A 15226-nucleotide genomic window follows, 5' to 3' on the forward strand; every position below is an offset into this window, starting at 1 on the left:
ATGCATTTCAATTAACAGGTGTGCCTTGTTAAAAGTTCATTTGTGGAATTTCTTTCCTTCTTAATGTGTTTCAGACAATCAGTTGTGTTGTGACAAGGTAGGGATGATATACAGAAGATAGCACTATTTGGTAAAAGACCAAGTCCATATTATGGCAGGAACAGCGCAATTTTCACTACATAACATGGCCAGTTGACATGTTTCTCAACTCTTTCAGATGACTCATTTCTGTATCCCTATCTAAGGAATGTGGAAAACATGAACGAAATTCCGACGTTTGTAACCATACCATGACTAAAGTTTTTAGCATAATGCAGACACGCTGTATCATCCAATTAATAGGCTACATTTTTTAAATGTATTTTACCTTCCATAGAGACATTTCCAAACTGATTTTCTCCGTTTTCTCACTAACCACGGTCACCAACTTGTCCTTGCTATCCCTACCCCATTGAAGTTGATATGTAAAATAGTTAAGGTAAGTATTAAGGTTAGGTAAATAGGGATTAGGGTTTATGGTAGGGACGTCCCAAGGATTCCGGATAGCAGTGACCGTCACTAACCCGTCAAGGATTTAATTATTAAGAGGAACTTGATAAGCAATTGAGAGGATGTAACATTCCCTTAGATAGTTGCTCTTCAGGCTACTGCTGCACTCTATATTTTTTATTTAGGATAATTTAATATAGAACATAGCATATAAGGTCTTACAAATACATACAATTGTTAAATGAAGGTTTTTACCAAAGCACAGAACCAACAAACCCCATTAAATTTAGCGATGACGCCTATGGCGGATATTTCCGTGCTCGTGTGATAATAAGCGTCAATCTCAGAATAAGGCCTTGGCCTAGCTAACTATTTCATCAATGTTGAAACTCTTAGGATTCCCTGCTGGTATCTTCTGGATGTCTGACAAATTTCACTAACTGGAGATGCCATGACAGAGGCTTTGTCAGGTATTGGTCATTACGTTGGAGAGGACTTTTGTCTTTGCAACTTCAACTCAATTTTACTTCAGTGCACAAATCTGTTGCTGTCAAAGTTGGCATGAGATGCCCTTATTGCCCTGCAACAACGCATTGTGATTGGCCTATCTGCCAAAATGTTTCTCCTTTAAAATGTTTGAATTGAACAACCAAATTGCACAGCATCCTTTATTCCTAACTACAAAGACAAAGCCACTGAAGTTATGGGCTAAAGTTGAAATGATAGCTCTTCCTGTAAAATGTACAATCTGTAAAATTAAATCTGGCTCCTATGTTCAGTCCAAGCAGCCAATTAATAAATGATCCATAGCACTCCCAGTCCCAGAGCAATGATCTGTTCTATCTGCACCTTTCTGCAACAATGCCCTGAGATCCTCTAGCTGCAACAAGTTGATCAATCTGAATCAATTATGTAATTAATGTGTCTTTCAATTATAGTATGTTTTTTGGGGGGGCTTCTCATGGTGTAAGCACTGTACCAATACATTTCCTATATGCAATAATACAAATTTGACAAGAGCACAGAAGAGAGGCTGCTTATAATGTTGGTGTAGAAAGGGAGATGGGCTTTTTCCATATGACCAGAGCTGAGAGCAGAATATTGACCGAGTGTCTGGGAGAAACAATATGTGGGGAGGGTGGTTACCTGTAACTTGTGGCTGAATATTTGTGTAGAATTATTTTCCATTTGAACCATTCAGTTTCTTATTTTCCCAACTGGACTGAACAGTTGACTGTAAGAACAGGAAGTACATGTTAGTGCTAAGAGACCTACTATTAAGGGTTACCATGGAGCTAACCGCAATTTTGAACTTGATGTCCTGAGAAATCATAGCCAGAGTAGACACAGGAAGCACAAGGGGCTTTGCTGCAGGCCAATTATGTTAATTAACTACACTGAATGGGACAGGGGAAAAAACAAAGCAAATGAGAATAAAATTATTTGGTCCATAGGGAAATCTGAAATACGTTAGAATGGACAATGACGATAAACGTGTCAGAGTTTGTTTATATTTTATTCACATATGTTACATTTTGCAATAAATGTCTAAGTCACACTTTCTGATCCAACTCAGAAAGTCTGAATCAGCACCTACAGTAATGTACTGTGTTTTCTTATTTTCATTCATACAGGTGAACACACAAAAAGCTTTCAATTAGCATGTACACTCAGATTTTCTGTTGCAGTCATGTACAAAGTGGGGACTGCAAAAAAAAAAAAAAAAAATTTTTTAAAAAGAGGGAAGGGAAACTGACAGTACACATAAGCAGCATGCGTGTTTTTTCCCCTTAAAATATTACTCCTTTGAGCATGATGTGGACCAGCAATTCACCAAATCTTTTCACCAGAATAAATTACCCAGGGATTTGAATGTGTCTCTCACTAAACAAGGTAATATTACTCTTTCAGGCACAACTTGAGAATGATCTACTCTTCCGGTTGGAGACGTAGTAATTGAAACTAAGCATTTAAGACACCAAACTCAAAAACTGTGATTAAACAATCTCATGACCATTGTATATTATGGGTATTGAAGTCTGATGTCTAATGTTGGAATGGATCTAAGACCCAAGGACATATCTTAATTTAATCTTGGAGAAATTTAGGCATAGGGGAATGTCTTCCTTATACAGTGCCTTCGGAAAGTATTCAGACCCCTTGACTTGTTCCACAATTTGTTAGGTTACAGGCTTATTCTAAAATGGATTTAAAAAGAAATACATCCTCAGCAATCTAACCACAATAACCCATAATGACAAAGCAAAAACCAGTTTCAAAAAGTTCGCAAATTTATTAAAAAAAAAAGGAAAAAAAAGAAAAGTTTCTACTACTTGATTGGAGTCAACCTGTGGTAAATTCAATTGATTGGACATGATTTGGAAAGGCACACACGTCTATACAAGGTCCCACAATTGACAGTACATGTCAGAGCAAAAACCAAGCCATGAGGTCAAAGGAATTGTCTGTATAGCTCCGAGATAGGATTGTGTCGGGGCACAGGTTTGGGGAAGGGTACAAAAATGTTTCTGCAGGTCCCCAAGAACACAGTGGCATCCATCATTCTTAAATGGAAGTTTGGAACCACCAAGACTTCCTAGAGCTGGCCCCCTGGCCAAACTGAAGGCTCGACAGCCTGCTTGGAGTTTGTTAAAAGGCACCTAAAGACTCTCTGGTCTGATGAAACCAAGATTGAACGCTTTGGCCTGAATGCCAAGCATCACATCTGGAGAAAACCTGCCACCATCACGGTGAAGCATAGTGGTGGCAGCATCATCCTGTGGGGAGGTTTATCAGGGACTGGGAGACTAGTCAGGATTGAGGCAAAGATGAACAGAGATCCTTGAAAACAAGCTCCAGAGAGCTCAGGACCTGGGGCGAAGGTTCACGTTCCAACAGGACAACGGCTAAGCACACGTCCTTGAGTGGCCCAGCCAGAGCCCGGACTTGAAACCGATCGAACATCTCTGGAGACCTGAAAATAGCTGTGCAGCAACACTCCCCATCCAACCTGACAGAGCTTGAGAGGATCTGCAGAGAAGAATGGGAGAAACTCCACAAATACAGGTGTGCCAAGCTTGTAACGTCATACCCAAGAAGACTCGATGCTGTAATTGCTGCCAAAGGTGCTTCAACAAAGTGTTGAGTAAAGGGTCTGAATACTTATGTAAATGTGATATTTCATTTTTTGTTAATTTAAAAAAATATATATATTTTTTTGCTTTATCATTATGGGGTATTGTGTGTAAATTGAGGACAAAAAAAAACATTTCAGAATAAGCCTGTAATGTAACAAAATGTGGAAAAGTCAAGGGGTCTGAATACTTTCCTTAGGCACTGTAAATATAGCTACTTTAATTCTAACTTTTGGCGACCAAAAACAAATAAACAGATTGGTTATTTGACAGTATAAAAAATAATATATTGTACCACAAGTGTGGATTAGGTGAATGACATCCATTTGTTATGTTAAGGTTAACACTATTACACTTCTCAAAACCAACTAAATGACATCTTATGGAGTTTCAAAGATAACAATTTGAAGAGACCAAAAGCTATCTTGAACTATTTCCTTTACTTATTAAAAGATAGGGTTTTGCATTATGCGCCCATATACATTTACTATAACTTCACAGAGCAACTCAAAGGAAATGTGAAAGGCCAAAACAGTATTACCCAAGTACTAACAAAAAATTATTTAACTGTACTATCTAAAACTGCAAAAGTCTTCATAAGCATAAAAGGATGAAACTATAACCATTCCCTTACAGAATGCCATATCAGTAGAATAACTTATGCATTGAGTCCCCAAATTCAAATATTTCAACTCTAGCAAAAAATCCCAATGCACTTGAAATGATTCTGCGCAATGGAAGTTTTGGAAAAAGAGCATGCCAATTACAGTAGACAGATACTCCACACCAGTCTTATGTGTACTCTACTGTGGCCAGACTGGTGAGTGGTCATTGAGTTTCCTCAGGGACCTGGCCGGAGCCTAAGTAAAGACAGGACTGCAAAGACCAATAGCGATGACGACCATGGTTGCCAGTCATCTACCATAAACGTAAAGCATTTATTTCTTTAGAAAATAAAAATCTTTACAAAAAGTAAAATTACTTATTTGAACAATGAGCACCAGCATTTATTTAAATATTAAAAATGTTGTATTCTAAACTACAGCAAAAAAAAAAAAAAATACCTGAGGATGAATTGCAACTACACTGTAAAAAAGAAGAGCCTGTGCTCGACCGCAATAAACTCTGTTGAGTGGACTTGTCGCCTACCATAATGTCCCAACAAACACAACGAGAACACAATTTGCAATAACATCGCTATACTTATCAAGAGCTTTAAACCCATGCCAGCAGTACAAAGTCTGAAAAATGAGGAATATGCACCGACCCATACATTGTGACAATATGCTTATCATTAACATTACCAGGGGCAAATTTGTCTATTTGTATATCTAAGAAATAGCCAGTAGCTCAAGCTCACACTTAGCCAATCAGTGTACAAATACTCACCAAACTGAGCCCCCCCCCCCCCCCCCCCCCCAAAAAAAAAATTATTTCTGGCTTCTAAACCACTTCAGAACCAAAGTTGTGCTTTCTCCCAGTTAAAATCCACACAGTAAATCACTTTACACACACACTGTTAGTCTTTAGGCATGATTGTTCACAAAACTACACATAAACCAAGGCTGTGGCAGTAACACCCTCACTGCATGTTTGTTTATATCACATGATAAGATTCCCCATATGTTTTACAGAGGCAGACACATAAACCAAAGAGATTCTTTCCCATCAGGGAGTGGGGTTCAGGTGACCTTACAGTCCGTTGTAGTGAGGCCCCCAGCGCTTGTTGATGTGATCGAAGGTGTGCGAGACCCACTGTTGCGCCAGCACTCTATACCTCTCCACACATAGAAACAGGGGCTTTCCACGGCTGTAAGAACCGGAATAGAAAATGTGATTTCAAACAATGTTTTCTTACAGGTTTCAGCATAGTGTCCCCCCCCCCCCCCATCAACCATTCTAGTGAGAACCTGACAAGATGATCGTGTGAGATGAAACTGAAGTGTAATGCAAAGGGTCTATGGCGTGTATTTGTACCGTAGATCGCGGTCCTCCTCTCCATGGGCATCCAGGTAAACGGAGCCCCACAGGCAGAAGCGGTGTCCTCGGATGATGATGATGACCGAGGCGTTGATCAATAGGAAGATGCCTGTGGCGGCGCCACAGTGTTGAGAGTGCTAAAGACAGACACGTACAACCAAATCACATTGTCATCTGCACCCAGCAGCACCACCCAAGCATGCAAGTTCTTATTTTGTACAATAGAGTAATAATATCCATCAATGACCTAAAAATTAAACCACTCGCTGAATAAGAAATATTTTTGAAGACAATATAAAAATCATGCTGTTTTTTCAGATATAGTCTAATATGGCCTTTGAAAAGCAGGGCCACTCACCCAAACGCATTCACAGATCCCTTGCTGCTTGCAGCACAGCCCTTTGAGGCAGACGAAGGTGCCACAGATGAGGCAAAGCGCCGGGTCCTTTGGCACTTTTTTGCAGGCAGTGCAGGCCTTCTTGTGGTAGTACTGGAAGATGGTGTTGTAGTTGTCAGGTAAGTGGAGTAGGTGGGGGGATGCCCACTGCAGATCCTGGACAAGCAAAGTCTGGATGGAGGGAAATTAACCACGTCAGTCACAACATTATTCCAATTATGAACCCCAACTGTGTGCGCTAGGCACTCCTTTGTAACAGCTTGGGCCGCATTGTGCAGGCTTTTTAGACAATGGGAGCTGGGGGCTTATCTGGCTCACTATTGTGCTGTGTCCATGGCAGGCCTAAACTTCAACCGCCCATAACTTAAGAAAGCCAATCCAATCACTCGAGAGCTGAATCCGAAGTCCCTTTCATTTAACCATGTGCTCGTCCACTCGCTCTCTAACCTCCTGTCAATAGACTCTTAATAAGCGGACTCATCGGCCCGGCAGCCATTAGACATCGAAGAAAATACCACAGCACTTTGTTTCCTGCTCCTCTAAGCATCAGCCCAAGAAACACTGAGGTTACTGTACATTCATTTCAGTTTGGGCATCGAGTCTCTCCACTTGCTACTAAAAAGGATTTAGAAATATAGGAAATAAAAGTTGGCCTGTTTTAAGCCTTCTACTGAAAAAATCCTTCAAAGTTCCTATATGCCACATTTTCTGTATGCCCTTCAGCTCCAGGGTGCGATAATAAACAATGTCCACAGTTGAAAGGTCTGCGGGAATCATCGAGAATGGCCGTGTGAAGCGATGGGAGGTTTCATTGTGTGATGTATGACAGAAAAGGCCAGTGCCGAATGACAAAGGCAGTGTGTGAAAAACCATCACTCCTAGGAGGTGAAGAGGGGTTATATTCAGCGCCACAGCTAACACATGGTGTCACTAGTACCAAAAGAACAAGGAGAAAGAATGATGGCACCATTGGTGTTTCGGAGACGATATACTGGAGAACGATTGGTGGAGGGAAGTGCTCAGCCTCAAACCTACCATTGATTTCTCAGCCTGAGTGTTGGTGAGCCCTGTGACCTCAGAGCACCATTGAGACATCAGGTCGAAAGCACTGACCGTCCAGTCCAGACATGAGGCACTGTTCATGGGGTTAGATGGTTGAGGGACTGGGTCAAGGAGCCCTAAACAGCCAGCCAGGCCTGAGAACTCTTCTTCCTCCTGAAACAGAACAAATGGTCAGTATGAGTTAAAGCTGTGAGGTTGGAGCAGCTATGGAACAGAGACACAGGCAGGCAGAGAGGTGGTGAGGTGTGGAACAGTAGCAGTAACCGTACCGGGCAGCCTGACAGGTTGTCCCCATAAAGATGGTGCTGCAGGAGACAGGAGAGGCGAAGGTAAGGCAGGCAGAACTGCTGGAGGCTGTACTCTATGGACTGTGGGGACCACACACTGGTGCTCAGCTGGGGAAGGAAGCACAGGAGTAATGCCTCATCAATAACCTCTCAACAGATAATGGGGTGATATAGATCTCCTTCAGAGAGAGCACAGATGGTGTTAAATGGGCAATTTATCATGTAAAAAAAGAAAGAAAATTGAGTGTGGGGGGGGGGGGGGCTAGCCAAGTACTGGGAGCTTGGCAGCTTTGAAATGGTTTAATATCTTTTTACGAAACTTGATAGGACTTACCATGGATGGCTCTTCGGTGTTCACGTCATACACAGTCTTCACCTTGGACAGCTCAGTGATGACATGGCTGAGAAGAGCTTCATAGGACTTCTCGGCATTGAAAGCATTCTGTGGGAGATAGTCCAAAAGCAGTGGAGAGGTGACACATTGAGAGTACATAATACTATAGTACAACAGTAGTATTAGGCTCTCAGGAGTCTCATGCCACTGTACCAGCTTCATATGATACTCAAGCAAGTCCATTGTCAAGTGTGCTGCAGTGTCTCCAACCCCCGTACCTCCCTTTAAAATGTGCACTGTATAAAATAATAACGTATGCAGAATAATAAATAATTATTTTTATACAATAAAAAAAAAGGCAACGTTGATAAGCACCAATAAATTACTGAATGCGTGTTCTGATCAAATTCAACTGATTGAAATAATAATCTGATAGCATTTATCAAGCTCACAGTGGGGGGAATAGAAAACAGCAGCCAGTCTTATCTAGCCTGGCGTTCTCTGTCAGATTTATAGCGGGAGGAATTTAATGTCTTCGGATATCCTTCCTCTGGGCTCGGGATCTCGGTTGAGACAGTCTTTTTATCTACAGCAATTTAAATACAATGACATCCCTCCAAATGTGGTCTGTGTTAACAATGACGATTTCTAAGCCGTCTTAATGACAGCTTGTGAGCGAGTGCTGCACTGTTCGTGACAAAGTGGGGTAAGATATTCAGCTGCGCCACAATAGATAGAAAACACCCTAAAGGGGAGGCATTTTGCTGTTGGCCCATTTACATTCCAACCAGCCACTCGCTAATACAGATTTAATAGACTGAAGATGAATAGCCAATTAATGCCACCCAGCTCCGGTAATCACTCTCTCCTTGATAACGATGATCGATATATCTACAGCCCAAACTGCTTAACGGAACTCGGGCCAGGTCTAAATCTTAATTTGCATTTTGCGTCACACCTTCATTTGCCAGGGATGTAAACAGGTCCCGGGGATAACAAGTAGAAAGTATAGATATGTTGTGAAGCCAGTGCATCCTAAGGCCCTTGGTAGAGTACAACGCAGCAGTACGGCGAGGAGGGTGATATCTCCATTACCTTCTTGAGAGCTCCAGACGTGCTCCAGGCCTGCCTCTCCTCGGGGCTGAACTTGGCTGAGAGAGCAGCCAGGGCCTGGGTGTACTGCAGGTTGTACAGCATCCTCACCAGACAGATGAAGTGTTCTACAGGGACAGGGACAGAGAGAGAGGCGATGCACAGACCCAGGTTAGGCGCACTAACATTGGAGGAACAAATATATCGTGTCGCACATACATATTCTTGGTCAGACACTCGGCCGACTGTCTCATTGTTTTGAGAATCATAACAGATTTATAACTAAGTTGTTGCCATTTTCTCTCTTCCCAATTGCTATTTAGAACAGCTTGTGAAATAGAAAGCAGTTTCATTTATGAGCAACCGGAATAAAAGGAATGACTTAAGAGGCCTAGAATGCTCTGTAAGCTGGGCAATCAGGGTGCCTACAAAAGAGATTGACACCATTTTTATTGGGCTAGAAGACAAGTCAATAGGTTGGGTTTGGTCTCCAGAGGAGTGGCTCTCTCGTCTCCCGTGTTGATAAAGGCTCATCAAATAGACTGGTAATTAGCAGGAGGCAGCCAGCACCCAGGCCGCCAGGTGGAAATAGGCGTTGGATTTGAAGTGACAGAAATACAATGAGCGCCATTATTTGCCCTCCTCAGGAGAGTGGTGCTGGTGACAGGTCCATTGTGTTGCGTCAGCACATTAAAAAGACAACACCTTTACTGCCATGAAGGACACACAAGCTGTTAGGAACTCCCAACCCCTCCCACCTATCCACTCTAAACATGACAAAAACCCAGGCACGTCCTGACCTCCATGCCCCGACTTTAATGAAATACTTAATTCACACCCATCTCTCATCGTGATGTGTTACAATCAATTCTCCATCTCACAATGAGGACCGTCATGCTTATTTTGGCTTAATCAATGTGGAATTGAAAAAATATACAAGAGACCATAATAAGACATTGAATGTCCTTTTCCCCGGCAGACTCTTTAGGGCAATGTAAGGAAGTGTTATTCAGTCGATATGGAGGAAAGCTCTTATAGCTGTGAAATGGCTTTCGTTTGAGGGAAAAAACATGTCACAGACATATCCCCTCACAGAACCAATGCTCTTTATAACTTGTATATTGGTTTAACAGAGTTGATTATCTCTCCCCTGTTCTGATGCTAGGAGAGATCTTCAGGCCTCAAACCACCTCAGTGTCCATGGGTTCAGTCAGTTCAGTAATCACTGAAATGATCAGCTTTGTGTGGCATGGCACTCATTAAGTAGGCCTATGATTGCTGCAACTTGGCCTCCAATGTGGTGGCCCTCCCCTCGCGCACGGTGCTGAGCCTGGAGGAGCTCAAACAGGAAGCGCTCAGCTGGAGATGAAGGGCATGTGAAGCGGGCAGCCTCCATAAAGCGATCCATGTCATTCTGCTCCTCACAGTCAAATACAAAAAAAGGGAACAGATAAGAACCCTCCCTACATTCAGTCATGATTAGGACTGATAACGGTTTGCTGTTCTGACCCAGCCACTGAAAAACCTCCCTCTGTAGCCTTATTAACCCACCTTCCCCTCCCTGTCCCCTTGGGCTGATGGGGAAACAGTCAGGATAGTAAGAACAGTGACAGCACCTTTGCGTAGCGGCTGTGGCATGGTCAACACAAAGATGATCAGCAGGGATGGGCAGTCTCTGAACAGCATGGGGACTTCTGGCCTCTCGTCATCCAGGCAGCTGTAGGGAACAACACATGGAACCTTTTACGAATACAAGCTCAGGGTAAGGATTTTTAAAGACATGTTGAAAAACATACAGCACGCTCATTAAGAGTAAAGTATGCAGTTAAACAAGAAACTGTGGGTACCCGTAAAGGTTTTATTATTCGCAGGGGTGGAAATGGGCCGTAACACACCGGAAGCCCGTCCCAGGAACGCACGTTCAATTTGAATACGATCGTGGCCTGGGTGAATCCTGTGTCCGGTCTGGAGTGTGAAGTCACAAGCTCTGCTGGTCGGCTACTGTGTAGCAACCTACCGGTGCCAAAAGCCCTGGTCTGCCCTAGAAAGACTACGTAAACAAACCCCCCATAAATGGACTGCCGTTGTGGGCTCTAAAATGTGTTTGTTATGATCAAGTTCGATCCCCAAGGTGAATTATTTTTATTTGTGGAATAAAAAAATATATATATTGCTTTTCCTTAGAGAGATAATTCCTCAATACTTGTATTGCACTGCAGACCTTATGTGGAAAAGTACTCATTTATACCATTGAATGGTAGAACGCAAATCAAATGATTCTGTATAAAGGTTGAACCAAATTTCCCAAAATCAATCCTGGCCATTTCAACCCCTGACTATTCTCAATAACTTAGCATTGGTAGGGGAATGTTAGAGAAACCATAATTGGAGTGAGGTTATGTACACACTATACATATCCTAATGCTTTTTATCACACTATACATATCCTAATGCTTTTTATCTTGTCAGGGACAAGAGCAAAGTCCTCCCTTGAATATATACGCTGCACTTAAACGTTGCTTAAAAAAAACATTGACGACACACTTTCTAATTGCCCTCCACTTTAATGCAGTGGGGGAAAGCAAAGCATATTTCCTTTATATCCCGTGACTCACTGCTATAATGCAGCTGGAGCCTCATACTGAAGATTGTTGTTGCCGTCTCCATTTAAAAAATGGCTTGTTTTCTCCTGGCTGCCCATAGAGAGAGCCTCTAATCTCCACTCTACCTTAAGGAGACGTCCAGGGATTTCGACTGAAAGGGGCCACACTTACACAACAATGCATTCCATTTTAGAAAGGCACTGGAGACTATTCATTCTAGCGTACAACAGGAAAAACTGACGCAGCAATCTGCTTTTAATTCCCTCTCATGCAAAAGACTAAACTACAGCATATAGCACTCGCAGCTAAATTGCAGTCAAATCCAGTTGACCAATACATTCAATGAGCAACGCAGTCTTTTGAAAACAAAAAAAAGTGAAACGCATCCACAAAAATTGACATATGAGAAAGGATATGAAAAAAGTGAATGTCTAGGTCACTGTCTGGAAGGCATGAGCGTCGTCATTCCCTTGTCCCATTTAAATAGAGCTACACGGTTGCCTGAAGGTGTCAGTGACATAGCTGCCTCCCGAATCCCTAACAAGGTATTTTTAACACAAAATTGCTCCACTGAGACGCCTGCATGGCTCGAAGCATTTAAATAGTAACAGGTGTAAAAGCCGTCTTGGGAGGGAGAGAGGTCGTTAGCTTATCTAATAGTGCGAAGTGTTATACGAGTGGGATGCTGATTGCTCTCAAGGCTGTAAACCTCGGAAGGCAAACAGACGCCCGAGAACACACCTGACGCATCACAAACAAGCAGTGTGGAGAGAGAGAGCGTATGAAGAAGACTGCCTTGTTAAATGTCTCGGTTTCTACGATGCTGTGAAAGATGACGCTGGGTGGGGGAGTGCTGAGATGTGTGGGGCAGTTGTTTCTCGGCGCAGCGACTGAAGGGGTCGTTTCGCTCTCTGTGGAGCACCCGGTAATTTGCCAGATGCAGCAATTATTGGCATCTATGGCAACCACACATGGTTCCTTCTCTGTTTTTAACTCCTTTTTGTCTGGAGGAAAAGCTGTCAGGGCATGCAGGATGTGGTGGTGTTGAGGGTGAGGGGAAAGTGCCACTGATTACAGGCTGTGCTAGGATGCTGTTAGGATAAACTGGGATCAGGAGAGGGCTATATGGATGTCAGGTGAGGTGGAGCTACAGGATTCGGGGGGAGAGAGGTTCAGTGTGTTTGGCTGATGCAGTGAGTGTGGCGGAGTTTGTGATAAGACAGCCGTATGTGTAGTGGGATTGCAGGACGAGGAGGCCAAAGTAGATGAAAAGGTCTGTGTGGTGTAGCGTCAGGGTAGCCGTTACTCACTCGTCTCTGCTCGGAGCCACCTGGGTCAACCTGGTCCAGGGGTTGTAAGCAGAATCAATGCTGTACAGACGCATGTGCATGGCAAGCACATGGAACAGCTGATCTGAAAGACAGACATTTTTAAAATAGTCAGCGAGATAGAGCAGAACACTGGCACAGAAATGACAGCTACTGTAAAACTGTCCACCTGCATGTCAGTAGGCCAGTGCCCAATATCACACCATCAGTGAATCAAATGACAAATACAGTTGACTTGAATGCACTGAGCGTAATGGTTTGGCTGGGAGAAAGCAGGCCAGATGGATAGATGGCACTACTCTGCTCCCAGCTATCCTCTGGTCAGGAGTCACACCTTTCTCACACTTGTTTTATTTAACTCGGCAAGTCAGTTAAGAACAAATTCTTATTTACAATGACGGCCTAGGAACAGTGGGTTAACTGCCTTGTTCAGGGGCAGAATGACAGATTTTTACATCGTCAGCTCGATCTTGCTACCTTTCGGTTACTAGTCCAACGCTCTAACCACTAGGCTACCTGCCACCCCAAGGTGCACACACACACCATTTTTTTTTAATCACCTTCTGGAACAGTGTCCTCTTATTTTATTAGCCCAAAAACAAATTAACCTACTTCTTATAGTGGCCTCACACAATGGCCCTGAAAGTTAGTGTTCATTAGGGCCATAGTTAAAAGGATATTGGAAATCAGAAAATTGTACCCGAAAGGAATATAGCAATTGTAATGGCGTCTTTTTGTATGCACCAACTGCGCCATGGTTCGTTGGACAAAGTCTATGGGAAAATTTAGATTTTGTCTTAATGCCAAAAATAAGGTATGCGGTAAACACAGGCTTAGGAGATCTTAAATGTTTTGTTCTAGAAGATATTAGTGAATTTTGAAGCATATAAAGGTTGTGATAACTGACTGATACTGTATCTCATAGAACAAAATCTATAAGATCTCCTAAGTTCATTTTAAGCACATTTTTTACATTTATAGCAAAACCCTATTCTTTCCACATACGAATGGCGGAATGGCTAAATGAACCAGAGGTAACTAATTTCTGTTTTTTCGGTTTACAAGCAGGCGAACGCTATATACCACCTGCGCTCGTGTAGACTACTTTCTCTCTCACCCAGTGGTAACAAAATTATATATATATATTTTTACATGCAAACTTGTCAACAGACCTATAGCTCAATATATTTGACGTAATCCCCCCCCCCCCCAGAGAGTTATGACAGCTGTAATGCAGCAAAACATTGAATTCCTCTGCTGCAATATGGACTTTCAGGAGTTTGTCAACATGGCTGTCAAACTAGCGCAACACCGCCCTCTACAGTTGAAACACGACAGCAGCAGGATACAAACCAGAGGCTGAGGGAGGTGAGTGACTCCGATTCAGTCCCTCCGTCTGTCAGATGGGGTTCGAGTCCCTCCACTAGAGTACAACATGCGAGGAGTGACACTGTGGAGGAAGGAACGCCAGCCAATGCCCTTCAAGCTGGCAGGGAACCGGGCTTCAAATTGCGGCTCACATGGCTACCACCTCTTCCATCTGCATGCTTCCCCCTCAGCCTGCTGCTCTTCTCTGCTTCCCCCTCAGCCTGCTGCTCTTCTCTGCTTCCCCCTCAGCCTGCTGCTCTTCTCTGCTCCCCCCTCAGCCTGCTGCTCTTCTCTGCTCCCCCCTCAGCCTGCTGCTCTTCTCTGCTCCCCCCTCAGCCTGCTGCTCTTCTCTGCTCCCCCCTCAGCCTGCTGCTCTTCTCTGCTCCCCCCTCAGCCTGCTGCTCTTCTCTGCTCCCCCCTCAGCCTGCTGCTCTTCTCTGCTCCCCCCTCAGCCTGCTGCTCTTCTCTGCTCCCCCCTCAGCCTGCTGCTCTTCTCTGCTCCCCCCTCAGCCTGCTGCTCTTCTCTGCTCCCGCCTCAGCCTGCTGCTCTTCTCTGCTCCCGCCTCAGCCTGCTGCTCTTCTCTGCTCCCGCCTCAGCCTGCTGCTCTTCTCTGCTCCCGCCTCAGCCTGCTGCTCTTCTCTGCTCCCGCCTCAGCCTGCTGCTCTTCTCTGCTCCCGCCTCAGCCTGCTGCTCTTCTCTGCTCCCGCCTCAGCCTGCTGCTCTTCTCTGCTCCCGCCTCAGCCTGCTGCTCTTCTCTGCTCCCCCCTCAGCCTGCTGCTCTTCTCTGCTCCCCCCACAGCCACACGGTCTGACAACATCAATAGAGATGCCTTCAGATATTGATCTGGCCTTGCCTTCTATCAAAGCTCATGCTATTTGCCATGATCTTTACCCCCGCCATGCCTCTAATCTAGATTAGTCATGCCTGTGTGACCTATAGTTGGCCTAGATTACTTTTACCCCCCCAGTGTACAAACACTTTGAAATGTGCCCATGGGAATTGATCATCTCATTGTGATAGGCTGACACCCACCATAACAGTATTGTATTGGATGTTCAAGGCAGTCTTCTCTGTGCAAGCTACACCTTCTCTCTGGCTGATAAACCAGATGCGAGCTATTTGAAAGGTGGTCTCTCCAGTTGATTTAATG

General features: G+C 43.8%; 1 protein-coding gene across 2 annotated transcripts in view; it reads right to left on the reverse strand.

The window, feature by feature from the left end:
* Window positions 1–1986: 1986 nt before the first annotated feature.
* Window positions 1987–15226, reverse strand: part of LOC129816288 (E3 ubiquitin-protein ligase ubr3-like) — a 44529-nt gene continuing 31289 nt past the window's right edge. For both annotated transcript variants that reach the window (XM_055870582.1, XM_055870581.1), the window contains exons 31-39: window positions 12689–12791; window positions 10392–10492; window positions 8779–8903; window positions 7684–7791; window positions 7332–7457; window positions 7036–7215; window positions 5962–6171; window positions 5601–5740; window positions 1987–5433 (exon numbers count right to left, since the gene is read on the reverse strand). In XM_055870582.1, coding sequence (XP_055726557.1) covers window positions 5316–5433; window positions 5601–5740; window positions 5962–6171; window positions 7036–7215; window positions 7332–7457; window positions 7684–7791; window positions 8779–8903; window positions 10392–10492; window positions 12689–12791 — 1211 coding nt within the window. In that variant the 3' untranslated portion in view covers window positions 1987–5315. The remainder of the gene's footprint in view (window positions 5434–5600; window positions 5741–5961; window positions 6172–7035; window positions 7216–7331; window positions 7458–7683; window positions 7792–8778; window positions 8904–10391; window positions 10493–12688; window positions 12792–15226) is intronic.

The sequence above is a fragment of the Salvelinus fontinalis genome, chromosome 19 (genome assembly GCF_029448725.1).
Source record: "Salvelinus fontinalis isolate EN_2023a chromosome 19, ASM2944872v1, whole genome shotgun sequence".
Taxonomy (NCBI): Eukaryota; Metazoa; Chordata; class Actinopteri; order Salmoniformes; family Salmonidae; genus Salvelinus; species Salvelinus fontinalis.